This window comes from Manis javanica, chromosome 17 (assembly GCF_040802235.1).
Source record: "Manis javanica isolate MJ-LG chromosome 17, MJ_LKY, whole genome shotgun sequence".
NCBI classification, from domain to species: domain Eukaryota; kingdom Metazoa; phylum Chordata; class Mammalia; order Pholidota; family Manidae; genus Manis; species Manis javanica.
The window spans coordinates 52,609,270-52,636,571 of NC_133172.1; the positions used below are offsets into that span (position 1 = coordinate 52,609,270).

Sequence of the window (27,302 nt, forward strand, 5' to 3'; positions counted from 1 at the left end):
TACCTGGTTTTGAACTCTATGTAAGTGGAGTCCTACAGTCTGTGCTCTTTTACAGTCTGGCTTCTTTTGATCCCCCTGATGTCTGTAAGATCCATCTGTGTTAGATGTGGCAGTCGTTCCGTTTGTGTAGAATATGCCACTGTATGAAGATACCATGATTCATTTACCCAGTCTGCTGCTGATGGGCATTTGGTTACTTTCAGTCTGGCATTACTGTGAATAATGCTGCTGTGAACATATGCATTGCATTACTCTTAGATATACACCTAGAAATTGCTGGATCAGAGATCACACTAGCAGATACCGTCTCAAGTGGCTGTACCAGTTTCCACTCTCATCAGCCATCTGTAAGAGTTTCATTTGCTCACAGCCTCATCTACACTTGGTAATAATGTCAGTCTTTGCTTTTAGCCATTCTGGTACATGTATGGTGGTATCACCTTGTGGTTTAATTTGCACTTTCCAGAAGACTAATGAAGTTGAAGAACTGCTCGTCACTTATTGGCCTTTTAGACACCCTCTTTTGTGATGAGCCTTTTCAAGTCATTTCTCCATTGGATCTTCAGTGCTTTTCTTACTGATTTGTGGAGGTTTTTATATATTTTTGATTCAAGTCTTTCTCAGATGTATACAGTGTAATTATCTTCTACTCTATGGCATGCCTAATCGCTCCCTTAAAAGAAGTTCTGTATTTTTAATGTAGTCCAAGTGATCAGTCTTTCTTCTCAATTAGCATTTTTTTATATTTTGTGGTGCTTTCAGGGGATTAGGAGCTCACGAGTAAAGCTGCCTGTTTCTGGTTGATGTTTGGTAAGCATTCCCAGCGGGCCGGACGCAGAGTGCAATCCACCTAGAGCCCAGAGGTGTTATTGCTTAGCTCTGAACAGTGTCTTGGAGGCCACCCAGTCCGGTCTGCTTGTGCTTTGTGAAAACAGATTCCTAGCCACCCTCCATCCTGCCACCCAGCCGAATCCTGGGGGTTTCTGGTACAGCCAGGCCAGCAGTGGTCTTCAGTCTGGAGTTGGGAACCACTGATATGACTGTATTGGTCAGCACTCTTGAGTGGCAGGGGGCAGGAGCCCAGGTCAGAGGCACCCGGGCTTGACGAACCTGTGTAACCAGACAAGATTCAGAGGCTCAGCATTTCCCTGTGGTGCGTCCCTTCTTGGTCCATCTGGAGTCGGCCTTGTTTTTGTCCCTTTGAGTGGCAGAGGCACAGCCACCACGTCCTTGCAGTCTAGGCTCTGACAGGGGGATGCTGAGTGGCTCACAAGGGGTCATGTGCCCCCCGAGGTGGGGGCAGCAGCCTTAACAGAAGGCTCTCCAGAGGAAGGGGCTGCTCTTCCCAGGAGGAAGGGGGAGACCCAGAGCAGTGGGAACCACGGGCCCGCTGCGTGGCTGCTTCCTGAGCAGTTTTATTACCTGAAAAGTGAGGCCAGCGGTCATCGAGACCTCCTAATCCTTCAGAGGATTAAATGACGGAACCAAAAAGTGCCTAGAAGAGTGTCTGGCACCTGGTAACCGTGCAGTAAGTGCCAGCAGTGACCATGACGGCCGCCAGGAGAAGAATCCACCTTCTCGTGCACCTCAAGAGACAGGGCCAGGGGGCGGACGGGGTGGAGTTGAGAGCTGGGCTGCACCATCTCCCCGTTTCCATCCCCTTGACCCCTCGGATGCAGCACACTGCCACTCCCTCGGGCCAGGCTCCTGAAAGTGGTGTTCTTCTGAGTTGACTCACTTTCTCTTATTTTCTAGGTTAGAGTAAGAGAGCCACTGAGCAAACTGAGACCTGACCCCAGGCGTCCTCCCATCCTGTGCCCCCACCCTGTTCAGAGCTGCCCGGTCAGGACCCTCGATTGCACGTGACAGAAAACCACTTCTCACCCTTGTGTTGATAAAAGTGAAGGTAGCATGCAGTCAGGGACAGGGATCAGCTCATTAAAAACTAGAAGTCTGTGACTAGAGCCCTCCTCGTGTGCCCAGGACTCCGTCTTCCCCTGTCACCTCCACGGCCGGCTCTCCTTCCTCCTCTTCTGGCCCCATCCTGGGCAACCCGTCCGTCCTGTGGCACGATGGCCCCCAGCAGCTCTTGGCTCACCCGCGGTCTCCTCGTGCCCCAGCCATCAGCCGTCCTGGGCTTGAGTCTCACTGGGCCTGGCACCGTGGCCAGGAAAGCCTGTGCCCAAGTTGTGCAACCACCCTCAGACCCAGGAGCAGGAGCAATTCCTAAATCACAGCTCTGGCACAGAATCCCGGGCCGTGGGCGCTGAGGAGGCAAGTCTGTGGTTTAAGCTCAAAGGCTGACTGCAGTGGGGTGTGCAGCAGGCCCCACCGAGGGCCCACTGTGATGGCAGTGGAAGGAGTGGCTCTCCCCTCCACCCTCCTTGCAGCCAAGTCCACCATCCCTCCAGGGAGGAGGGCAGGGGAAGGGTGGGGCGGTGCGTGGGACCGGGGGCAGTGGGGTGGCATCGAGGAATTGGGCCTCCTGTATGGCTTCCTTCCTTTTGCAACACTGCAGCTTGTCAGAGACTAGAAGTCATCTGTGCTGTTGTCAGGTGTGGAGTTGGGGTTAGACACAAACCCAGCACCTTCCAGTCCTGGCCGGCCACTCCCTGCCCTCCCCCCGCACGCATGCTCCCAGAATGGTAGTTCCGGGCCATGACTGGAGAGAGTGGGAGTCTCAGTCTGGATTTTAGGTTCAGTTCAGAGTGGCCAGAGGCATTAAGAGCTGAGTCCTTTCACACGGGAGGAGCCACGGCTCTACTTTCCCCGCGACCTCTCACCACCTTTGTGTGCGGCCTGGGCCAGGCGGCCGGGGCCCTACAGCTGCAGCACACGGGCCGGGCAGGTGTGCAGGAGTGCTGTGGGGGTAGGCAAGAGCTGGGGGCAAGGGTCAAAGGTTCACCCCCACAGGCTCCTTCCCGTGACTCTTCCTGGAGCGCCAGTGGTGTGCCTGCCAGGCCCCATGCCAGCCCTGGACACACACAGGACTGAGAGCAGGTTCCTGCCCTCACTGGGGTAGCACTCTAGTGTCACAGGCAGATGAGCAACAAAGGACTAAGTGTGCCCCGGTGTTGTGAATCATGCTCTGGAGGAAACGAGGTGGGGGGTCCTCAAGGTCGAGCCTGTGGGAAGCGGGCACCGTGGCCTCAGCGGGCCTGGAAGCTGTGACCTGGATCCGGTGTTTCTCAGAGCATTAAGTGCCCTAGTTTTCCCTCTCCTCAGGCTCAGCTGAAGCTACGCCAAGAATTGGCTTTTAAAGGCTGCCTGGAACGTGGTTTGGAGCCAAAAATCTATAGAGCCAGTGCATTTGTGACCTTGTAGAAAACGCTTACTGAGGAGAGGCAAAAGGATAGGATTTGGAAATTTTTTTTTTCCTTTTCAAAATTAAAAAAAAAAACAAAAAACAGTTGGCCTCCTCGCCGCAACCCCTTGCCCTCCTGGCACATTCCCTCCCCAGGGTCCCCCCTCCAGCCCTCACGCTCCTCTCTTCCATTTGGCCACACCTCCCCCACCCCCAGTCCTTCCCCATCCCCTGTGCTTCAGGAATAAAAAATACCAAGTGGGCTAAAATAAGGAGCCTGGGTATATAGCCCTGGAAATTAGGCCACAGCTGTCAGGCCAGGCAAGAGTCCTGGTCTCTGAGAATGCAACTGCCAGGAGCAAGCACGCAGCCCCTCCCCAGTGAGGATGGATACGTGGCTCCGGCTCCGTGGCTCCCCAGCAGCCTCCCCCACCCCAGGGGCTCTGCTATGCAGGCCAGGGAGGGCCAGGAAATGCCATCAGTCATTGAGCAGACCTGTCCCAGTCAGTGCCCACTGGCGGGGCACCTCAGTGGGCAGAGCAGGGATCATCTCTGCCAGGGATCTTCGCAAACCAAAGCAGGGATGGTGGTCTATAGGAAGGGATGGGGTGTCAGGGGGTGCCTGGCCCCAATGGAGGGGCCCAGGAGAGCCTCAAGAAAGACGAACTGTCTCCCTGAGCCATGAAACATAAGTGGGATCTAGCTGGGGGTTGGGGGAGATGGTGTTTCTATCTCCCAGCCTGCTCAGAAGCCCAGAGGCCAGTACTCAGGCATCCCAGGAAACTGAGAGTGGGCCTGGGATTAGGCCCCTGGTTGTCTCATGAGCAGCCCTGAGGTGCCCAGTGAGCCACTAGAGAGCCTGCGCAGGTTCAGAAAGGTCACTGTACCCACTGTGGGTGTGCACAGGGCCCTGAGAAGAGAAACTGCTGAGATATGGCCAACCTGGAATATTCAGGATGGCACTGAGCCCCCGTCTCCCCCAGCCAAGGAGGGACTGCGGGTCTGCACGAGGCCACACCTGGGGGGGCTGGCCCCCAGAGCGCCGAGCTGAGGTGTGTTCCCAGGACTTGCAGTGGACAGAAGGGCAGTGGGGCCAGGGGCCCATGGGCTGGGAGAACACTCCCTCATCTATAACAGCTGTGGCCCTGCAGTCCCGCTCCTGCCATAAGCTTCATAAAACACCAAAGGCTACTAAAGGAGTGAATCAGGAACCTTGCTTGACAGGGGATCAGGCTGCTACATCGTTCTAGAAGGATCAGTGCTGCTGGGACCAGAAAGTTGAGCAGATAACCTGGACTGAGTTTAAACTTTTCTTGACTCCCCAGACATCCCTGCCCTGACTTGTTTGGCTCTTCAGGGAACACTGCTTTCAGCCAGTTAATTCCAGATGCCCGTGAATTCCACCTATTTGCCTTATCCTTTGCTTTCCCTGAAGAGGAGTCAGCTTTTCCTTCCTCCCATGGGAGCTGAGCCCTTCCCTCCGTGACACATGAAGGCCTGCTTCCTTTGAGCCCCTTTGCTGAAGGAGACCCCGCCCACCTCTGTAGGTAGCCTGGCCCTAACTGGTGGCAGGTTCCTGTGTCACCTCCTTTCCTGTCTACCTTAAAGCCTGAGCACCTGCCCATGGCAGTTCCTTCTGCCTCTCCTGTCCTCCCAGTAGCCTGGTAATTGGTTTCTCAGGTCTTCAGCTGTGCACCCTGTCTGTGAGTGTTTCCCAGTCCCCTGACCCTCCGCAGGAAGATCTGTAATCTTACTGCCATGGGAACCCTGAGGGGAAGGAGATGCAGAGAAATGGCTGCTCTGTCATTTCTCCAGCCCTCCAATCTCACTGCTGCAGCCCAAGGTCACACTCCCCCACAGGTTGGGGCTCTGGGTCTGGTATGGCAGAGCAGCCGCCCAGAGATATCTGTCCCCAGCTCGCCTCCCAAGATGAGCATCTATAATTATAGCTCTTGGAAGGTTGCAGCTTTCATTTTCGAGACGTTTGAAGAAAAGTTCAAGTCCCTCTTCACATGTTCAGTCTTCCCAAGCCAGCTACAGAACTCTAGTGGAGAAAAGACAACCATCAAAGATGTGCGCACAGGCAGGGGGCAGGGGAGGCAGGCCCGAAGAAAGGAAGATAGACCCCGTCAGGCGTGAGCACCCGAAGGGCATGAGGGGAGGGGAGGGTGGCACCGAGCTTCAGTGCTGGCAGCCCCACACTCGTGCCACCTCTCAAGGGCCCACACCTCCCGGGGATTTCCTCAGAGTCCCCTGCTGCAACTGTCCCTGCCTGCCATCCCCCAAGTCCATCCCTCTTCCTCAGCCTTGACTTGGCTCTGTCGTGCCCCTCAGAAAGGACATCTGGAAAGGCAGCCCCAAGATCCTGTGTGCTTAAAATTGGAAGAAGGCGGTTGCACAAGACAATAGTGATTTAAATAGGAGCCCAGAAGGTGCACAGCTAGGGTCCTACAGAGACTCTCGGATCTCCCTGCATGGCATGGCTGCATCGCACATGTAAGACCCAGGCCATTTGTGTGAGGTGGCCTTCTTGCTCTGATTGAAGACAGAGGCTTCATCTCCATTGATAAGATTTCCTTTCCTCGTGATTCTATTTCAGGAAACAGCCTCCCCTGTAGTAGGCACTCCTGCCTCAGAGTGGAGCCCGGCCTTTTCTCCTGCTCCTATTATGCTAATCACTCCTTGCAAACAGGCCGACTTTGTAGGAGGTTTGCCTGGTTTTAGATGAAACCTACGCCTTTGAAGCAAAGAGCCACAGAAGCTAAAAATATCATTTCCCGGCTGTTGATCCTCTCATTTGTAAAATGCATGTTTCCATTGTTAAATCTGCAAGTCTGCAGCAGCCGCCACTCCAGAGTGGGAAGCACTGCGTGCCTGGAGCACTGATGCCCACTGGGGAGACGCCATCTTCCCAGAGCCCTGCTCCCCTGCTCTGCCTCTGAGGACCTCCATGGAGGAGTCAAGACAGTCCCCAAATGTATAGGATTCTACACACCTTCTTATTTATTGTTCAAGAAAAAGCTTAAGCCAGTAAGATAAAAATTGAGATAATACAGAAGAATATAGCGTAGCATGTGAAAGACTGTCCAGTGCCACTGCCCCCACAGCAGGAGCCTGTTTGCAGTTTCACACATTTCCTCTCAGAACATTCTTGGCATGTGTAAATACCCAGCTCCGTGTGGTGTGTGGTAGTGGTTTTCTGGCCGTGGACCGTAGACTCGAGATAGTTCGGCAGCTCACGTGGCCTTCCCTCACCCCTGCTTTTGGCAAAGCCCTTCTCTCCCAGCATCCTGAACCCGTCTGGTCACGGCATTCGAGTCTCTAGCCGTAAGTTCAGCAGCTCAGGGCCACTGTCCCTTGTCAGGGCCACCACATCACAGCGTCAGCTCTGTCCTGGTTCTCTCTGGGTCATGGCGTGCTGCTGGGGGAGGACAGGGTGGCTGTTCCCCAGCAGCCCCCTTGCCTGGACAGCTCTGCTGAGGGTGCCTTGTCTGTACCCGGCACCTGGGGTTGTGCAGGTGCCCACAGGACTCTCTCCCCAGAGGGCCCTCCATGGACACCTCACATCTGGGGCCCTTTCTTATTCTCATGTACTTAATTCAGTGGAGATTTCCTGGGCTAGAAAGGAACATCTGGATGAAAAGCCCATTTCATGCATCTTTGAATTCCCTAAAGATGACTGATCACAAAAGGAGTTTGTTCAGCCTCCTGGCGGGGGGTTGAGGAGAACACAAATAAAAATGCCCTTCCATTTGGCCACGAGGGACTGCTTTGTCCCATCACTTCTGCAGTGGGCCTTCTGTCCTTCCAGCCCCTTCACTCATCTTTTTACCATTTTCCGAGAGACTCAGCATTGAGGCTGCTCTGATATTCGCCCTTTGCTATCAGCAGTGGATATTCGTGTTCTGCCTCGCATTCAGCTTTCTGATGTTTATCCCCATGCCCTTTAAGTGGGCATTTTTAAGGAGCTGCAGAAAACAATCTCAGTTCGCAGAATGTCATAAAACCCCAGACTAAAGAGTTGAAGGCCAGAAAGGCATTAACCGTTCTAGCTCTGGAATCTTCTCTGGAAGCCAAATGTTAACCAGAAAGGCCAGAGTGGCATATGTCAAACACAGCAGCTGGCAAGTATGTCCAAGGCTGGGGAGCCGAGCCCAGACATGTTGCCACCAGAGGGGCCACGCCTGAGCAGAGGGTGATGGCAGCACAGGTCTGGCCTGAGAGCTGATCTCCTTCGGTTTGAGTGGGGCAAATCGGGCTGGGCACAGCAGGCTTGGGAGCATAAGGCGGAGGCCAGCAGGCGTGTAACAACGCCAGGTGGAACAGGAACACTGGGACTAGGCTGTGGAGAGGTGAGGGCTTGGTCACGAGAAGGAAAGCACCTGGAGCCTTCTGCCCAAAACCCCGAGCGCACCCTTGGGGACTGCTGGTAAGATCTCCCCGCCCCTGCCGGCGAGCGGCATCACCAGGCTTGTAGCGGGAGCTCGGAGGCAGATCGGGGGCAGTAGTTCTGTCCTGACTGTGAGGCCTGTTAACAGTACAGATCGCCGACTTCCTGGAATGGGCCTGAGTGAGGTCTTGGTGTCCCAAATGACTCACGGGAATCCAGCGTACGGTAGCTTCAGGAGTCTTGGTGAGGGGCTGTTCCTGGCTTGGAGGGCCCTCCTGGTTCTGGAGGGTGATCGTACAACCCCTGGGTGGGAGAGGACACTGATGGGAGAAGGGGTGGTGCCTCCCTCTGTGTATGGAGCTCAAGGGCGGAAAGCAAAATGTCAGCCCCTGCTTGACACCCTTCCAGGACACATTAAATCCCTTGGAGGGAAGTCAGCGTGGAAATGTGAGAAGGAGATTGCTGTGACCCCCCGGGACACACAGCCACCAGGACGGCCCATCTGAATGAAGAATTTGGGAGGGAGACACTCTGGCCTCGGTGCAGTGACCACCCAAGTCAGACACATGGCTTCAAGGTTACAGGGACAGGGCTGTGGGTCCTGCCGAGGCCTCGGCAGTGGAAGGAGGTGCTCGCCAGCTCTAAGTGTTTGTGGTTGGCCAAGCAGCAGGAGAGAGCGGTCCCTTGGCCTGGAACAAAGGACTAGTTCAGGGGAAATGGGATGAAGTAAAGGAAAATGTGAACAGAGAGACTTGCTAAAGACAGTCGGGACAAGGAGTGTCCCTAAGCCATTCCTGGATGCGGTGGAGCAGCCCGGCCAGGCCCCCCGGCTCCCGACACTTCTGTTAACTTGCCTGCCTTGTTTCTCAGCAGGTCACCCCAGTAGTTTGAAGGGGGAAATGGCAGAGATGAGGGCGAGTCTTTCCCCTACCTGTCCCAAGGCAGATTCTCTACCCCAAGGGTCCCAACGTGAGGTCACGTGCCATGGGATAAATGGGACCTCTGCCCGGGGCATTGGAGTGTCGGGGAATTGGAGCCTGCAGTCTGGTGGGAGAGGGGCTGGGCCAGGGAGGAGAGGCCTGTGTCCTCCTGCAGGTGGCACACAGCATGGACTGTCTGACAGGGGGAACTTGAACTCTGGGTCAGGGACTTGAGTTGGTTATGGCCCTGGCTGTGTCACCTTGGACTGGTCCTTGGCTTCAGTTTCTTCCTCTATCCCAAGAGCCCAAGATCTCTGAGGGCCTCTGTGCGCCTGGTTGAAAATTGGCAGGGTCCTGGATGAGCAGGCAGGGCTGGGGCCAGGAAACAGTTTGCCAGGCTGTTTGTTGGCATTAAGGCAGGGTGCAGCCTCTGCATAGATAGGGGCCACCTCAGCGGGAGGGCTGAGCATGTCCTCGGAAGGAAATCCCACTGGGCAGGGCAGGAGCTCCGAGGGTTTCAAAGGGGAGGACAGGTTCCATCCGTGGTTCTCTAACAGTCAACCCAGGGGACTCCCAGGCATGTGGGACTCAGGGATGCTGTTTCTGCAGCCGTGTCAGACTAGACACAGAGTGCCAGCAGCCATTGCATTGAAATTCCACCACCACCACCCACACCCAGCCTCAGGCCGCAGCTGGCCCGGGACTTGCACTCAGGAGCTGTGGCTCCTAGCAGAGGTTTCTGGGTACCTGCTAATGGAGTCACACACACACTAGATTTCTACCCCAACCCAGCTCTGTTTGGGTCCTGGCCTCAGAGCTGTGGGTGCAGCTCCCAGACTCTGCCTCCTGCCGAACCCCTTGGAGACGAGCCATCACCCAGCAGGGCACAGCTAAGTGTGTGCCCAGATCAGCACCGTCCTGGCCAGGTGTGGCCAGTGCCTGTCACCCAGAGAGGTAGCCCCAGGCTGAAGGGGGTGGTGGAAGGAGCTGGTTTACATATAAACTGGCCCAGAGTCACAGTAAGTTTCTGGAGAAACTCTGGCTGTGATCCATCAGAGGGCCCAGTGATGTCTGTAGCCAGAGTGCCCCCAGACCACCTGGGGCACACACACAGGGCATAAGAGCCCCTGTGCCAGCTGGACCTGGACCTGCAAGCCAGGTACCTAGGCAGGCAGCAGCCAAGAGCTTGGGGTGCTGGGTTGGGCCTGACCAGGTGGGGAGCAAAGCTCTAATCTGTGCTTCACTTTCCTTCTCTGCTAAGAGGGGAGGGTTGAGATAACACCTGTCCATGTTAGAAGGATTTAAGGTACATAACATGCCTAGTGTAGAGAAAACACTCACAAATAGTTGGTACACGTGTGGCCCTTGCTAAGAAGGAACCCCTGTTCCCGGGGGCGGGAGTCAGCTGTTCTCAAGGGCAGAGTTCCTTGGAATTGGTTGTCATGGAGACAGGAGGATTTCCTTCAGTGTCCCATCCCTTGTTTCCCTTTGCTCTGAGTGTTCAAGAGCTGAAACGCTCAGAGGCCATGGACTTCCCTGCGAGGGGGTGAGGCTTGAAGAGGTGGTCCCCAGCGCCCTGCCTGCTTACCTTGATCTTGTCCTCCCACCTCTGCCTTGTCCCCCGGCACCAGCACACCTCAGCCGAGTCCCCAGAGTCCCCTGCTTATGCCGTGGTGTCCCCAGAACCTCCTGCACAGGTCATGCCCCTGCCATCTGACCTGCATCCAGCCATACTCAGGGAGGGGTGCCTCTGTGTGGGACAGAACATGCACCCTTTCAGCAAGTCAGAACCCTGTTGTGCCCCCTCAGAGGCCTGTCCTTGCAAATTCTGCAAGTGCTTCATCCAGAAGCAAAGACTGGACAAAAAGCCCTGACACAGGGTTCTGAATCCACCTGTCTCCCTGGACCCCTGGGCGTGGAGGTCCGTGCACAGGCTGCATCCCATGCCCCACCCCATGGTGATTAACTTTCTATAAGTATCCATCCCTCTGTTGCCTGTGGGTCTCAGCTGTCCAACACATTGTGCCTTGGGAAGCCTGGGTCCAGGAAGGAGAGCCACACAAGTGAGACCAGCCGGTGGAGCTCAGGAGGGTGGAGGGCCATGCATAGCGTGGGGAAGGAGATCGTGGGGGACTGGCAAGGCTGAAGCAGGAGAGGGGTAAAAGCCCCCGACCCCAGGGGATGGGGCAGGGCCAGCTTAGCAAAGGCTGGAGAGATGCCTGGGGAGGATGGGTGTTCAGCCAGTTGGAAAATGGAAAATGAAGCCAAGTAGGTCAGTTGAGCCGTGCAGGTGGCTTCTGTCCTGGGTAGCAGGTGGAGCCCCTCATGTGGCAGGAAGGGTCACCTGACCACCCTGGGCAGTGGAGGAAGTGGGAGTCACATATCCTGGCTCTGTCCCACTCTCATCTTAGTCCCTAGAATAAACACCGAACCCAAAGAGAGGGCCTGGCTGGCCCAGGGGGTGCTGAGCCCCAGCTGCCTCCACAGGCCGGTTTGGTTTTCTTGGCGGCTCCACCCAAATGAGGCCTCCCCTGGAGGTCCCCGGAGGAGCCCAGCCTGGTGTTTGTGGGCCCCAGGGTCTGGCCGTGCCTTTCTTGAGCAGAGGGACAGGGAGCGAAATGGACAGAACACCCCTTTGCCTCTTCCTCTGCCCCTCTCCCGGTGTGCCTCACCCCTCCCTCCATCCCCTTCCACCAGCTCCCGGCAAGACCCAGAAAAACAAGTCCCGGGCCTCCTGCCGCCCCAACCTCCTACCCCCAAGAAGCGTGTAAGTGTATCGGACATCAGCTGCATCAAACACGATGCGTTTTTAAGGCATGAGTTGGCAGCATTGTGGCTGCCTCTGCCCTGAGGGGCAGCCTTCTGAGGATTGATTGAAATAAATAAGACAAATTTACAATTTCCATACTTGGGAAGCAGGGAGCCGGAAGGGAAGAGGGGCAAGAGGGACGAAGGGAGGTGGGAGCAGTGAAATTCTGGAGCTTTCTGAACTTAAGATGAGAGGCCAGTCCTTCCTCCCCATTCTAATGTTACACTGACCCGAAAGCTGCTTTCTCTTTAAATTCCTAAAGGATCCCAGCTGTTGGGCCAGGACAAGGTGGGAGGGCCCTTTCTGGTGGGAATGGCTAAGGGCCCCTGTGCTTTTTATACTTGACATTTGGCTGCACTTAAGAGCTACAGCCGTGAGACGCCGGGCATCTCCAGGGAAGCCCGTGGCCTGTTGGCCTTGGACCCCTGAGGGGAACGTGGACACCAGCTAGTGGTCAAAGTGGAGAGGAAACTCGGGCCTGTCCCTCGTGCTTGGTGCCAGCCTGGTCAGGCCTGAGCAGCTGGTGTGGAGGTGAAGGAAGGAAGCCCGAGCTAGAGGGACAGGGGAGGCGAGGCCTGCTGTCGGGCACCTGGACGATAGGCGCCTGAGCTCACTGGCCCTCCTGCCGGTTGGCCATGGCCCGAGGTGGCTTGCAGAGGGCTGTGGGCTCCACCCCACCCTGAGCTCTCCTCAAAGGCAGCTCCAGGGCCAACCTCTGAGAGGGAGCTTGTGCCAGTCACCCTTCAGAACAGCATTCTCTCCCCACAGAGCTGGCACCACCTTGTGCCCTCCCCACAGCCCACACCCTCCCAGAGAGCTAAGCTCAGGGGCCAGCTTTGCCTGGCCTGGGGGCTGGAGAGCTGGACCTGCCTGGGTGGGAGATGGACGCGCCCAGTGGTCCTGAGGCCAGAGCACAGAGGCATGAAGGACCCTGGGTGGGGGTGCTTAAGGGGCTTCTGTGAACATTTCGGGCAGGTCGGGAGACGGAAGACAGGCCTTCCTGTACCAGGGAGCCATTTGTTGGGCCCAGATGTGAAACCATCCACGTCACCTGCCCTCCTGATGTACTAACGCCACACAGTTCCCCGGGGTCCGGACAGGTGCAGGAAGGACGCTTCCCCTTGGTTACAGGAGATGGGGCATTAAAGACCCGGGGCGCACCCCAGCCTGGAACTTGACAGCTGAGGCTCGTTCTGAGCCCTCTGTTCTTCACGGCGCAGACAGCGCCGAGAGGTGAGAGGCCTGAGGCACGCATGGCTGTGTTAATGGCAGCAGGGAGGTAGGGGCAGGAGATTGAGGCTCCCTGTGTCTCTTTCCACTCAACTGGGTGGGAGTCCGGGTCGCTCCCCAGCAGGCCAGCTGTTCTGTGCCCTGTGCTAGCAGCCATCCCATCAGTCGGCCAGCTTGTTGTATGCTCACTGCAGGCATCCCCTCCGTGGGTCACTCCTCATCCGCTTCTGCCTTTTGTCCGTCTTCAGCCAGGCCTGAGGAAGGAGGGGGCCAGGGAGAGTATCAGCTCACTTCACTTCCCCAGTCGGCCCTCGGCTCTGGGCTCCGTGTCAGAACAGTCGGGTGGAGGCGGTGGGGCATCAGCATGTCCTTACTTGGTGACAGAGCCGGAGAGCCCCAGAAGGGAGCCAGCACAGCCTCTCCAGCCTCTCACATGTGGCCCAGGGTCCTGGGGAGGATCGCCTGATGGTGAGGTGGGGGAGGCTGTTTCTGGCCAGGGCAACTTTGCTGGTCCTGTTCTCAGAGGGTGCAGGGAAGCAGGGTCATGGGAAGAAGCCTCCCATCTCTCCAAAGCCCCATGGCAGGGTTGAGATTCCCCAGAGCGCAGCGGGGCCGGGAGCCAGAATGCTGCCTCCCCAGAATGCCCGCGCTCAGGCCTCTCCCGCAAGGGCCCACGCCCCGGTGTGCAGCCACTGCTCCTACTGACGGGCCTGGCCCTAGAGCACATTCCCCGCTTCTCCCCCTGGAGGCTCCCTGCTGTCCCGCCCTTCTCCTCCATGCCAGGCCGTGCCCACCCCCCCAAGCCTCCTGTGGCCTCTCTCCTGAAAGGAACCGCTCACACTCCCCCTGTCACCATTCCTACTCCTGGGTGGGCCTCCTTGACCCTGAACCCTGTCCCCGTGACAGCAGAGACTGACCGGGTGGGAGGAGGTATCTGGCCACAGAAGCAGCCCCACCCCACACCCATGCAGAGGGCCTCTTCTCTCCTGCTGCGCACACAGCCCAAGGCCAGGGGGAGGGTGGGCTCCAAGGCACCGGGCAGGCTTTGTCCTCCGAACCAAGGCTCGGCCTTGCCTGTCCAGGGCTCTAGAGGAAAAGCAGTCCATGGCCCCTTTCCCACGTCCCAGGGCAGAGTGAAGGGCTGCAGCAGCCTCCTTCTTCGCCTGGTGTGGGGCCAGCCTCTGCCCTCACCTTCCTCCCATGAGGCAGGCCTCCTCCTGTCCAGCCCCACGTGGCTCAGGGCATGGCTGGCCGGCTAGAGCCACCTGCGCCACGTGCAAGGCCGATGGCCACCTTCCTCCTCCCTCCCACTGGCCCCTGGGCCATCTGAAATGGGCTGTGCCGTGTAGCCTGGGGACCCGAGCAGGGCTCAGGAGAACAGCTTCCATCATGGGCCACCTCTGAGGCTGGTGGCCCTTCAGGGGCAGATGCTTGGGCCAGTGTTGGTGTTGAGGGGACAGTGATGGGAAGCACACACCAGCCCGGCAGGTGCAGTGAGGCCGCCTCACAGGACACAGCTCCGCAGGCAAGGCAGCAGGCCTGCTCTGGGGTCTCGGGAGCTTCAGAGCAAGCCTGAGGCAGGTTGCTCCCCTGAGGGCTCCTGGTATGTGACAGAAGGACCAGAAAGATCTACTCCCTCCCTGACGTGAGCCCAGACCCAGAAGTAGGAGACCAACCAGCTGTCCAGGCAATGCAGCAGGAGGCTGGGCGAGGGGAAAGCAGAGCCCCGTCCACAGGCTCTGTCTGAGTGTGATGGCCACGGGCCCCCAGGCTGCACAGCAGAGGCCATCCCAGGTGCATCCACGGGGCCCCTGCCCTCCTCCAGCCTGAGTGGGCCTCCAGGATGCGCCCTCCCAGCCCACCTCTCTACCTCGTCCCCAAGCATCCTCCAAGCCATTGTCTCATGATGAACAGCACTTTAATGTGGGTATTAAAAATACAGGCAAATGTTTAATGCTCGCAAGCTGTGTTCCATTATGGATGCTATGCTTGAGAGCCAGGCAGGCAGCTCCAGCCAGGCTGGGGCTCAGCCGAGAAGTGATGACACGGCAACTCTGCGAGCAGCCATCTGCCAGGCCCTGGCGAGTGAGGATGGCACTGAGAAGGCAGTGAGGTGGAAGGAACCCGGGCTCTGGAAGTCGGCCCTCCTGGTCTGGACCCTCCCGTCCTCCCATCAGTTCTGTGACTGGAGGTGTGGGTCCTCTCTGCTTGGGGGTGATGGTTGTACCCCCTGCCCGGAGTCGGGTGAGCTCTCAGCAGAATGTTGCCGGAGGACCCCGGGGGGCAGACGATGGAGACCCCGAGGCCACCATGCAGGCCATGTCACGGGCTCAGGGCCAAAGTGCAAATAGGGCCCCCTTCCACCCTCACCCCCACCTTGCTTGACTCGGGGAGGAATTGTCCGGGGCAGGTATTCAGAGCTCCCCAGGATGCGGCCCCGCACACCTGCCCAGACTCACCTGCCCCTCTCCCCTCAGCCACCCGGGGCAGGTGAGCCTTGGATGAGCACCGGCTTTCCTGTCACCCCTCCCGCGTCCCGAGCACCCTGTAGCACCCTCAGCATGGGGCCAGGCGTGCGGCGAAGGCTCCCTGGGACCTTACTAGCGCTTTACTGCTCTGCCTTCTAGAGGCTTTGTGACGCAGCAGCCTGGGCGACGTTTCCCTTCTCTCCACACCTTGGCTGACCCTGCGGTGACCCAGTATGGTCTGGCTAAGTGGTTGAGGTGAGGCAAGATGCACACCGCCTCCACCTCCCTGCCTTGGGCCCTGAGTGGGGGGTGCCCAGAGCGGCCCCTCCAGGCTGTGCCCAGCAGCCCCTTGTGGGAGGGAAGGTGAGCCCACCAGGGCAGGTATAGTGGCGAACACGCGGGGCCCAGCTGGGCCACAGGCTAGGAGCGACTGCACCCTGCTGCTGCTCTTCTCTGTGGCACCTCTTCCTGGCCTCTCTCCCCTTCCGCCCTGTGGGGGTTTAATGAGCAGTGCTGGGGAGACTCCTTGGTGCAGCACAGACTCCCAGCCACCCTGGCAGCCGGGCCTAGGAGCCTTCTGGGCTGCTCCGGCCTCCTGGGTTACCCTGGGCAAGGCGGCCAGGCCAGGGGTGATAAGGGTGAAAACGACCCATCAGGGAAGCTGCTCTCTGCAGACCAGGGTGTGCACAGTGTGCAGGGGCCTGCCAGGATGACGGGGGCGGGAGGCGGGGGTGCCAGCGCAGGGCACAGGAATTGCTCCAGGCCTGTCCGTGGAACCTGTGGTGGAGGTGAGCATGGCTCTGTGTGCAGTGGTGCTCGCTGGGGATTGCCAAGCAGCTGCTGAGTACCAGGCCCACCTCTGGGTGTGCAGGCCACAGGGTCACTGGCAAGGCCCTGACCCTCACAGCTCATGTTCTGGTGGGAGCGATAGCCAGGACCCCAGACACAAGTCCATCAACCAGGTGATTGGGGTAGTGACAAATTGTTGCAAAGAAACAGGACTTCCCTTAGAAAGGGTTGGTGGGAGGAGGGTGAGCTCCAGACAGAGGCCTGGTCCAAGGCCTCATCGGCCCAAGTGAGTCGGCCACTTGCCAGTTCCTGGGCAGAGCTTTCCAGGCTGGGACAGAGGTCAGGAACCAGAGGAAAGCATGAGAGGCCATCTCGTTATGAGTGAAGGAGGAATCATGAGAGCTGAAGTTGGGGAGAACTGACCAGAAAGTACAAGATCCTGGAAGCCATGGTGAGAAGCTGGGTTTTGTTTAGATCCAGTTGGAAGCCGCTGGGGAGTAACATGCTCTGATAAGCACTTTGTAAGGATTGCCCCAGTTGGTTCATGGAGGGTGAATTGTAGGGGCTGAGAGAAACAGGGAGCCAGACTAGGAGACGGCCAGGCAAGAGGGGGCTGGTGCCTGCCCCGGGGTGGGGGTGGCTAAGCCAGGGCCAGGAGGGGGCAGGATGGGCTGAAGGCAGAGCTCCAGGCTCACTGGTACAGCAAATCAGGGGTGACCCCTGGGTTTGGGCTGGAGCAGCCTGGGGGCAGTGACACCATTTCCTGAGATGGGGAAGGCAGGGGTCATGCTGTGGCCCTGCCAAGTGTGAAGTGCCTATTGTGCAGAGACACTTTGAAAATACCCATGGGGCCAGAGAGAGCACAGGAGGGCTACTGCACCCCAGAGGAGAGGAGCCATCACCAAGGCGACAGGAAGACCAGGACATAGTGTCCCTGGTAGCTGGAGAAGTTTCCAGAAAACTGCCGTCTCTGACCTTCTGCAGGGCCATTGGTATTCCCAGGTTGTGAACACCAGGAGGCCTAGCAGGCACCTGTCCTCAGCACCACCACCCCTGCCTGTCCCTCCACACTCTCACCAGAGACCCTTACGTGGGCGCGCCACCCCGCCCTCTGGCTGCTTCAGGTCCCCAGGGCCCATAGACCCTGGAGAGCGCTGCCTGGCAGCAGCCTCAGCTGTTGGCCTCTGTCATGGAGATGGCAGCAGCTGCAGGCGACGAGCATTTGTGACCATTTGTCAGAATGCTCCCCTTCCTCCCCAGCCTGGCCTTCTGGAGCATTGCTGTCCCACGGCCCTGGAGACAGGGCTCATCTAGGGGTGGGAGGGCCGGAGGGGGACAGGAAGTGCTGTCTGTGCTCTGCAGAAAGGCCAGGCTTCCTCCTGTCGGCTGGCTATCATTCCCACCATGGTGCCAACAGGATGCCCCACCTGGGGTCCCATCTGCCATACACTGTGCATCCCACACATGTTGTCACTGGTCTTGGGGGCTGGTCTCCCAGGAGCCCTTTTTCTGTGGGCACATAGTCCCCTGATGAGGAGGTGAAGAACTGGCTGCACAGAGAAGGTGGGCCACACAGCTGGTGGGAGCACAAGGCCCAGGGGCCTTTGCCCACCCCCCAGCACAGCAGGCGAGCAGGGAGCCTCCTGGGCGGTGGGGGAGCCCTCGCCACACCACCCTCCAGCCCCGTCCCCCCAACAGTCTTGTTTCCATTCCTCTGGTGGGTTCTTGCCCAAATCTACTAGTTCCAGCTGAGCCTGCGCTGGAGACGGCCTGCCCACTGTTTGCGCTTCGTGGTTTGGCCTCTCTGTTACCATATGCTCTGGGATTTCCCCGGAGCCAGGGGTAGGGAAGAATTTTCTGCAGTCTGGCCCCAAGGCATGGCTGGTATTCGGCGGGAAGCAGGAAACCAGACCCTGATAAATGCTGAGTTTAGTTCAAGTTCAGTGACCTCTGATGGACACGTTTCAGGCACACTGGCTTCCAGTGTGGTTCGTGCTATTCAGCACATGGGGCCTGGTCTGTGGGGTGTTCCCTGGGGCAGAGACTAGGAGTCAGACAGAGACATCAGCCCAGACAGGAGACGGGGCAGGGTGTCATGCTGACAGTCCAGAGCCCGGAGCCAGCCGCCCGCTCCTTGCCAGCCACTTGCTGCGCCTCGGTTTCTCTTCTTGGTTGGTATGACCTTGGGATCACTGACTCCTGAGGAAAGGGTGTGCTTGTTGCCTCCAGGCCAGGCCTCCAGGGGCATGGTGGCAGACCGAAAGTCAACAGGCTTCCACGCCTGACCTCGAGACCTGCCTGTCACTGCTGATGTCACCTTGGACCCTGGAAAAACTGCTTTTCTCCATTCTCTGGGTTCCCTGTTTTCCTTTTTATAAAGTAGAGAGTCCTTTCCCCAAAGCCCAAGCCTCATTCCCCCAAGACTCTTGGGGTAAGAGAAATGCCCCAACTAGGCCCATGGCCTTGGGCAAGTCACTTTGCCTCCCTGTGGCAGCATTTATCTGAACAGTGAACAGGGTCGTCACAGGGTCATTCACCCCCTGCCACCTGCAGACGCACTCCAGGCTGGGGTGGGCAGCCCGAACAGCACAAGCTCCTGCTGCCGGGGGAAGGGCAGGGCAGTCCCCAGGTGACCAGTGTGTGTGTTACGTGTCACATGAAGGTAATCTCTCTCCAGGAGAGGAAAGCCAGGAAGAGGTGGGGACGTGTACCTTGGCCCACGTGGGGTGGGTGGGCAGCTTGGTGGTAACTCGGGGCTCCCGTGACAAGTTGGTGGCCAGAGGCCCACTGTGTCTCTCAGAATTCCATTTTCTGAACTGGGGCAAGGTGGGGGTATGAACGCAGCCGGTGGGGCTCCGGAGCTGCTGGCCCAGAGTGAGCATGGAGCCGGGCCACTGTGAATCCCGGTGTCCCCGCACAGGCCTCGGAGCCGGCGTCCCACACCAGGCCCAGTATGGACCTTGCTTCCTCAGGACGCATGGCCAGGGAGTGGGCTTCTGAGTTGAGGCTCTGGTCTCCGTAACCCTTGTTTTGTGCCTGTCCTCCAGGCAGCTCTGCCTCCTACTGAATGCGGAGAACATCTTCCACTCGATGGCCGACATCCTGCTGCGAGAAGAGGACCTCAAGTTTGCCTCGACCATGGTCCACACCCTCAACACCATCCTGCTCACCTCCACAGAGCTCTTCCAGCTGCGAAACCAGCTCAAGGACCTGAAGACACTGGTACTCCGTGCGCGCGCTTGGGCCCCGGGTTCGGGCCAGCATGCACACGGCACGCGCCGTGCCGGCCCACCCCTAGGCCCCAGGAGGTTTGCGGGGAGAAGATAGGATCAGTCCGAGAGCTCCCTGGTCTGGTGTTGAATACAGACACCCCTGGCTTGGCTTCTTGTCAGCGCCAGCTGTGGAGTGAGTCACAGCTGGGGGCCTTGTGGAGGCCCTGGGCTCTCCTCCCAGACCTGCCAACAGCAGTCTGTTTCTACACGCTGACACCCTACTCGCCCGCCCACACTGCCCCCACGTACCCAGGGTGGGTTGGGTTCTGGGAGTGCCTTGCGGGACCTGGCGGCATCGTGCCCACTGAGCCATACCACCCTGTCTGGGTCAGTCTTCTGGATTAGACGCTCCCAGACATGAGCGGTTATTGGTTCCTCACCCTCTTCCTTGGCCCTGGCTCCTCTCCCCATAGCCGACATACCTGTCTTGAAAGGGGCTCTGTCCTAAGCCAGGGTGTCACAGTGCTGCCTGGCCCAGGCTGTGGGTGGGGACCCACCGGGGCTGGGAGGTGCTCACCATCCTCCTGGCCGGCTCCGGGGGCCATGGGTCAGATGCCCCACTCAGGCCAAGGGGTGGGAGGCTGAGCTGCATGTGCTTGCCGGTGGCTCCAGGGGTTTTGTTTCCCAATCGGGGTTGTGGTCACCACTGCCAAACCCCTTTCCCGGCTTAGACCCTGCCTCCACCCGCCTCAGGGAGTCTCAAGCCAGTGTCAGGGCATCTGGGGCCAAGCAGCCCAAGTGATCCAGGCCACACCCCTGCCTTCTTCCTGTGGTTCCTTCCAGACATTCGCAGAGGCCTTAAGAATTTTCCTCAGGGCAAGGATTCCCCCCGAGTGTGAGTTCAGCTCATGGGCCAATTCCCAAGTGCAAGGTGGGCTGCAGAGCTGGGGGCGGACGGTGGCTGAGGACGTGAGCAGGGTGCTGCTGGGGAGAGCCCAGGCGCTGAGGAGGCTTCCTCCCCGCCCGCACGCAAGCCCCCTCCGGTCATACCCCCAACCCCACCGACTCCAGGACCACAGGGTTCTGGAGAAGAGTTACTGGTGTTTGCCCAGGGCGGAAACACCGGTACAGAGAACAGGCGCGTGCCCCACCGCTGTCGCAGCCACCACCACGGGTTCTGTGGGACCCGGGGGGAATGACAAGGTCTGAGGAAGAGCTGTCAGCATTTCCTGGGTGACAGCTCGCCCCCAGCTGGGCCACCACACTGCCCCATGCTGAGCTGGCAGGGAGGGAGCAGGGGCCTCCGTGAACTGCTCACACCTCTCGTCCCCTCAGGAGAGCCAGAGCCTGTTCTGCTGCCTGTACCGCTCCTGGTGTCACAACCCAGTCACGACAGTGTCCCTCTGCTTCCTCACCCAGAACTACCGGCATGCCTATGACCTCATCCAGAAGTTGTATCCTTCACGTGCCCTCTTCTGCCAGCTGCTGAGGGGCAGGCAGGGGCCCAAGGCTCCCTTCCTGCCCAGGTGGTGGCCCAGCTGCCATGCTCCGTCCCTGTCCCTCCACTCTGCATCTGGGCCTCAGGGCATCAGAACCCATAAGGGCACGGTGTGGGGTGTACCTGAGAGGGTGCTGTTGACAGCAGAAGACAGGGTTATGTGGGGCCTCTGGAGGGGTGCTGCCTGGAGAAACCGCATGAGTTGGGGATCAGGACTGGGCAGACCCAGCCCAAGGGTGCTGGTGGTGCCGTGTAGAGGCAGATGCTCTGGGGAAGAGACAGGGTACACTCTGCTCGCTGCAGATGGTGCCACTGGGGGCTGGTGCTGGGGAGGGGGAGAGGGCCTGGGAGCCAGGGAGGCAGGCAGACCACAGCGGGAGGACGTAGGCGAGGCCCCGCGTGCTTGCAGCCCCGGGTCGGCGGGATTGCTGGTGAGGAGCTCAGAGACATTCCAGGGCCCGCATGCTCTGCCGGTGACATGGTGGGGAGAAGCGGCTTGAATAGGAGGCCCCAGGAAGAGGGAAGACCCCCAGCATGCCTCAGGGCCTGCCTCAGCAACAGGCATCCGGGTCAGATTTGCTTAAAACGCTGAAGCCAACCAGCCTCCTCTGTGAATGTTGGGTGGGTGGCCCTGGATTGGAGAGCCACTTAGGACATGCAGTTCGTGTCCCTCGCTGAGGGGCCAGAAGTTAGGGATAAGAAAGAGTGGCCTGAGGGGCCACCCGCCAGGCAGCTGTGGCCCTGCCTTATAGCAGCGTGCCTGCTCTCCTTCCACAGCCTAGACTTCTGTCAGGCGCTGGTGTGACCCCAGATCCAGGCCACAGGCTCGCCACAGCCCTGACCTTGGCCCTGCTGACAGATGTCCAGTTGGTCAGGAGCAGGCCCTGTGCTGCCCAGCCCACCCCCACAGGCCTCAGTGAGATCCTTTCAGAGCCCAGGGAGCAGAGAGGAGAGAGCTGCCAGAGCAGAGGCCGAGTGCCCTGCCCATGCGGGGGACAGCCATGCTGCTTGTCATTCAGAGGGACAGGAAGGCAAAGGCGAGGAGACAACGTCCTTTGTATATCAGTCGCACTTCAGCAACAGCTGTGCCTGGGATGCCAGGGCCCGTGCAAGGAAGGTGTGCTCTGAGCCCCCAGGTCAGGCCCCTGGGCCCCAGCTCTCCGTGGCTCCACCCCCAGCCAGGGCCCCCACAGAGACAGGCCATCCTGGCCCAGTGGTCAGACTTTCCTTGACTGCACTCCCAGCGGGGACCTGGAGGTCACCGTGGATTTCCTCACAGAGGTGGACAAGCTGGTGCAGCTGATCGAGTGTCCCATCTTCACATGTAAGGGCCCTGCCGCTGGCCTTGGCTGGCCTGGAGTGCAGCGGGGTGGGACCAACTCAGAGCAACTCCTGGCTGCCTCTGGGGAGCGAGGGCAGCCGTCCCAGGGATGCCTCTGTAGTGTCCAGACTGTGAGACTGGGGGTGACAGGGTGAAGTGACCGGCTAGAGCAAGGTTTGGACAACATGGCATCAGAGCATATGCCTCAAGGTGGGCCTTGTGGACACGGGCTAGCACCAGTGGCCACACCCACCTGAAAGTCAGGCTCCCCCAGAGCTGTCCCTGCCCGCTCCTCCCATACGCTGCCCTCTATCCTGGCTCTTGGGAGCAGTGGGGCAGCCTGGGCCTTCCTGCAGGTGCTCCTGGGTGCCCAGGAGCCACGCCCTCCCCTCGCTGCAAAGCAGAGTTGGCATTTGCTGGGAACTGCCTGATTGTAACACCCAGGCAGAGTGTGCAAAAGCGGCAGCTGGCTGGGGTGGCCACAGCTCCTGGCGTCTCAACACACACAGTGCCTGCTCCCCAAAGCAAGCAGCTCTCTGAATGAAACGCGTGTGTCTAGTGTGGTAGGGAGACCGGGAGGCAGCCCTGCCAGTGACCACCTCCCTGCCACCCTGCTTGCCCAGGCCTCCTGCTGTCTGGCAGCACCTGTGACCCACCCAGGTCTCTACTGACAGCCAGCACCACAGTGCTGGAGGCCAGGGAGACACAGGAGCGGGACGGAGTCCATGTTTGCAGCAGAGTGGATCAAAGCCTGTCCCACACAGTCCCCTGGCCTGACATCTCACTACCATAAGGGCTTCCCAGGGCCTAGCTGCTCTTCCAGCATCAACCCAGACGCTGGCGAGGCTGCGGCTGGGTGACATGGCTGCTCCAGAAATTGTTTCCTCTTTCACAAAGGATGTGCCAGACTGGGCCTTAGAGAAACAAGAAACCATAAGTCAGTGATTCCTCTGAGGGTCTCAGAGGAGAGAAGCATGAGCCTGTTTAGTTGGGATGCGTGCTAGGCAGGACCAGGGGTGTCCTCTCATTTGGGGGGTGCGGTGACAGAGCTGGGATCTGAAGTGGATTTCCAAAAGCACCTACCAGAGACCTCTAGGCCTGGTGTGTGTTTAGCCACATGCAAAAAAATGTTCCCCCTTACTACCCCCACCCCTTAAAGCTGCCCTAATCTGGTCTTTCTCTCCAACTCACCCTATTTATAGCTCTCTTGTGCTGGCACGTGCAGAGCAGACCAGGGAATCTGTTACACTACAAGCCACAAGCCCCCTCATTACCAGGGAGACAGCATCCGGGGAGAGGCCAGGCCCAGCCCAGGTTGGAGGTCACAGGCTGAGGTGACTGTTGGGGAGGTAGCAAGAAAGAACAATGAAATCAGAGTGGCCTAAGGCACTCCCAGAGGAGGGGCAGGTGGTCTGAGTGTGGTGGAGCCCCACTTCACTCTATCCCATGGCCGCCTGACTGGCCGTCTCCCAGCCAAGCTAAGGTGTAAGTCCAGGGCAGTGCCTGACCTGTGACCTCTGCCCTCTGCCCCACCACAGATCTGCGCCTGCAGCTACTGGACGTGAAGAACAACCCGTACCTGATCAAGGCCCTCTACGGCCTACTCATGCTGCTGCCCCAGAGCAGCGCCTTCCAGCTGCTCTCCCACCGGCTGCAGTGCGTGCCCAACCCCGAGCTGCTGCAGACCGAGTGAGTGCCAGCCTGGGGACAGCTGCCCTCCGCCTCCATGTCCTTTGCCTCTGTCACTGAGCAAATTTGGAGCCAGAGAGACCTGTCCCGAAAGGGATGTCTAAGGGGGCTGCCAAGGGCGTCCCTTGCCTTAGCATCACCCCCTCTGCGACGGCAGACCCTGCCTTCCCCATAGCCACTGCCCGTGGGCCTCTCGTTTCCACAAAAGAGCCCCAGACTTGGAGTTCTGGGAATATTTACGTGGTGCCAGGTGGTGGCAATACCTTCTCTAAGCAATCAGGGTTGAGTTAATCTAAAAAATCAGAGAGCATGCGGTGTCACCCAGAAGTCCCTGGAGAGAAACTCCCGGAAGTGGAGTTTGTGACCCAGGTCAGAGATGGTGTCAGGTCACGTGACAGGCCTGAGCTGGATAGCGCTTCAGCCAGCCTGTGGCAGAGGCTTGACCCGGGGTCCCTGAGAGATCCCAACATCGCAGTCACCTTGCTCAGGTTGTGCCTGCAGGAAGAAACAGGGCCCAGCATACCTCCGCCAAGAGGCCCAGCATGGCAGCAGAGCAGCCGCTCAGGGGGGTCCAGGCACCCACCCTGAACCCACTTCTGGCCCAGCCCCCGGAGCCTGTTGGGCCGTGTCTATATTTGGTAACCCTTGGAGGCTTTGCCTCATCCACAGGCATTTGGCATCCGAGATGGAAAATTTCACTTGTCAGGTCACCATGGAAACAAGCAGAGCCACTGAGAAGATTTACACTGAATGGAACACGCCCAGCTTGCATCAGATGCCCTGGGTGGCTAGAATTCCCTCCCAAGCTGTTAGAGCCACTCGGCGGGCCTGGCACCTCGCTCCTGAGAAGGCCTTGGGTCTTTGCCCTTGGGACAGATGCAGGCAGCCTTGAGACAGGCCTGCTTGGCACTCTGGGTCCCTGACCCAAACGCCTGTGCCCTCTGTATCACTGGGTTTGTGCATCCACAACCCCTCCCTCCAGCCTGGCCTCTCAAGAGGCAAGGTGTGGGCCACCTGACAGGTTGTCTGCCCCAAGCCTGCTGGAAGGATTTGAGCGCCCCAAGTGTGGTCCCCAGGCCAACTCTCAGCTCCTGCCCAGCCTGCCCCTTTTCCCAGACAGCCATGCTCTGGAGTAGCAGGGGTAGGCACTGTCCCAGCTGCTCAGGGTGCCTCCCGGTTAATCTCAGGGAAGCAGGGAGCAGCCGTGGAGTTGGGTTTGCACTCGGAGGCCCTGACATCACACTGCCCCACTTGCCCGGCCTCTGCACTAGCGCCTCATGGTTTGCCCAGCAGGCACTTTGGAGGGGAGGAGGCAGGAAGGTCTGCTTCCCTGTGACCTGATTTCCCTCCGGGAACCAGCCTGCCTTCCTGAAGGAGACTGGGCCGGACCACAGACCCTACATTGCCGAGAGCCACCCCCTCTCAGAACTCTGCAGCTACATCTTGTCTGGAGAGGCGAGGGGATGCTCAGAGCAATCAGACCCCTCCCTGCATGCCCCAAGCCAGGGGGAGCACATTTGCTGAGGTGAGCTCAGGGAAAAGGATCCCCTCAGGCTCTCCCACCGTCAGAGTCAAGGAAGCTTGGGCCAAGGGTTAAGGCCTCTGGATAGGGGATTCTGCCGGTCAGCGGATGGTTCACAGGTCTAGACTAGGATTCAGTCTGAACTCTGCAGAGGGTTTGCTTGCAACTCCAGGCGAGCACCCTGCCTCTTGGGCTCTTGGCTTCTTCGTTCATAGATGAGCATTTGGACTAAATGAATGCTTGAGACTCTGCCCACCCTTCAAGGCCCTGGGTCCCAGCCTTTTTTTGCAAGGACCTAGGAAGGGGCCTCAGGAACAGCTGGGATGGGTCGGATTGCAGGGCTGGGCACAGAGGGACAGCGCACGCCCTGAGGGGGCTGAGGAGGGTCTCAGCTCTGGGAGGGGCTGGCAGCTGGAAGACAGCGTCGAGTTGCCCGACAGGACTGCAAGCCAGGAACAGCTGGGCAAGTTTCTGTGCTCCTCGCCCATCCCTCCTCTGTGCTCAAGGCGCCGGCAGGGCTAGGGGACCCTGGCCCCCCTCAGGCTGCCCGGCCACTCCTCAGTGAGGCAGGAGGGAACCTCTGAAGGGAGAGCTGGTGACACGCATCAGCATTAGCCTGGTGACAGGTGCATGGTGGGGCAGCGGGAGAGAGAGCTCCCTTAGGGTTCTGGAGCCCTAGCTTTGTGCTGCTGGCCGGGATCCCCCAGTCACTCACTGCCTGAGCTGTGAACGTACAGAGAATGTGAAGGGCCTGAGCAGTGGCCATGCCCACTAGGATGGGCAGAGGGAGGAGCCCTGGCCTCTGCTCAGAGAAGACGCTCCCAGCCCCGTGGGACACCTCCCTCCCTGCTCCCTGAGACCTCAGGCGAGAAGGGTCTGCCCACAGGGAGGCCGAGTCATGGGGGCAGCACCTCTCGCCACCACGAGGGCCCGAGACAGGGTGCATTGCACTCTTTCCCCCTGCCCACTCTCACCCTAGCTACATCTATGCACATTACCCTTGCTTGCCACCCATCACTGGCATCCCCATGGAAACCCTAATCTCAGTGCCTCCTCTGGACCTAATGTCTCTGCTTGCCAGGAGTGTGGGGCAGAGCAGCATGTCAGAACAACATACTTGTCATCTGTGGCCTCACGTTTCCAGGCCTGCACATCTCTCCCCAGTCCTAGCCTGTGCAGGTTGGGGTAGCATCTGGCCACCAGCTGGAGTTAGAGCTCCAAGGTCTAGGGTGTCCCTCAGACTCTCAGAAGCACAGATTGCTGTCCTGAGGAAGGGGCACCTGGACCACGAGGTTACTAGGGGCCCCCAGCTCGGTTGTCCCAGGGGGATTAAATGGAGCAGCCAGGGTCCGGAATGCCGCCCACAGTCTGAGCCCCCAGAGCAGGCCCCACCTGGCCGCTTTGATCTTTGTTGGACTAATGTTGTCTGAGCCCCAGCTCAGGAGGCAGGACCTGAGGCTCAGGAAACAAGTAGCCACAGCCACCACCCAAGGTGTTTCAGGTGGTACATCTTCAGTAGGAAGGCACAAAGGGAACAGGCCAAGTAGGGGTTCAGGGGATCCACCTCCAGGCTCCAGGTGGCATCCTGACCGTGGGAAGGGTTCCCACTGTCCCTGGTTCTGCCCCAGCACCTGGTGGATGGTTAGAGGGGCCTGTCAGGTTCTGACCATTGGTCACCTATGCTTTACCAGGGACCAAGGGTTCTGCTTGGGTGAAGGACTGTTGTGTTTTCCTCAAAATGGACTGAGTAGCTGATGTAGGCCCTGGCTGGTCTCACCTCAGAGAGAGAGAGAGTTGTAGCCACTGCAGCTGCCTTTTGAATACCTAGGCTGGGGCTGGCCACCAAGCTGTGGTCTTATGTGTCAAGCCTGGAGGTCCCCTCACGACCACCCTGTGGCATGGCTCCTGTGGCAACCACCCTCTACAGAGGAAAAAATAGCCATATATCCAAGGTCAAATGTCTAGGAAGGGGTTGTGTTACAGTTTGGTCCAGATCTGTTTAAATCCTGTGCTTAGCTGCTATCTGAACCCCCCATATTAGGGTCTCTTCATGAACTCAGAGCCCAGGGGTTCTCATTAACAGCCAGCAGCCTTCATGAGACTCCCTGCCAGATAACTTGGCTTGAGGGGCTAGATGAACTTCCCAGCCC

At 58.8% G+C, this 27,302-nt stretch overlaps 1 protein-coding gene across 2 annotated transcripts in view; it reads left to right on the forward strand.

Annotated features, from left to right (window-relative positions):
* VAC14 (VAC14 component of PIKFYVE complex) overlaps positions 1-27,302 on the forward strand; it is a 99,376-nt gene that overhangs the window by 70,628 nt on the left and 1,446 nt on the right. Inside the window, exons 15-18 of one of the 2 annotated variants that reach the window (XM_073226165.1) lie at positions 18,958-19,132; positions 20,458-20,576; positions 21,865-21,944; positions 23,480-23,630. In XM_073226165.1, the coding sequence (XP_073082266.1) occupies positions 18,958-19,132; positions 20,458-20,576; positions 21,865-21,944; positions 23,480-23,630 (525 nt within the window). The remainder of the gene's footprint in view (positions 1-18,957; positions 19,133-20,457; positions 20,577-21,864; positions 21,945-23,479; positions 23,631-27,302) is intronic. The other variant, XM_073226166.1, reaches the window with a different exon arrangement.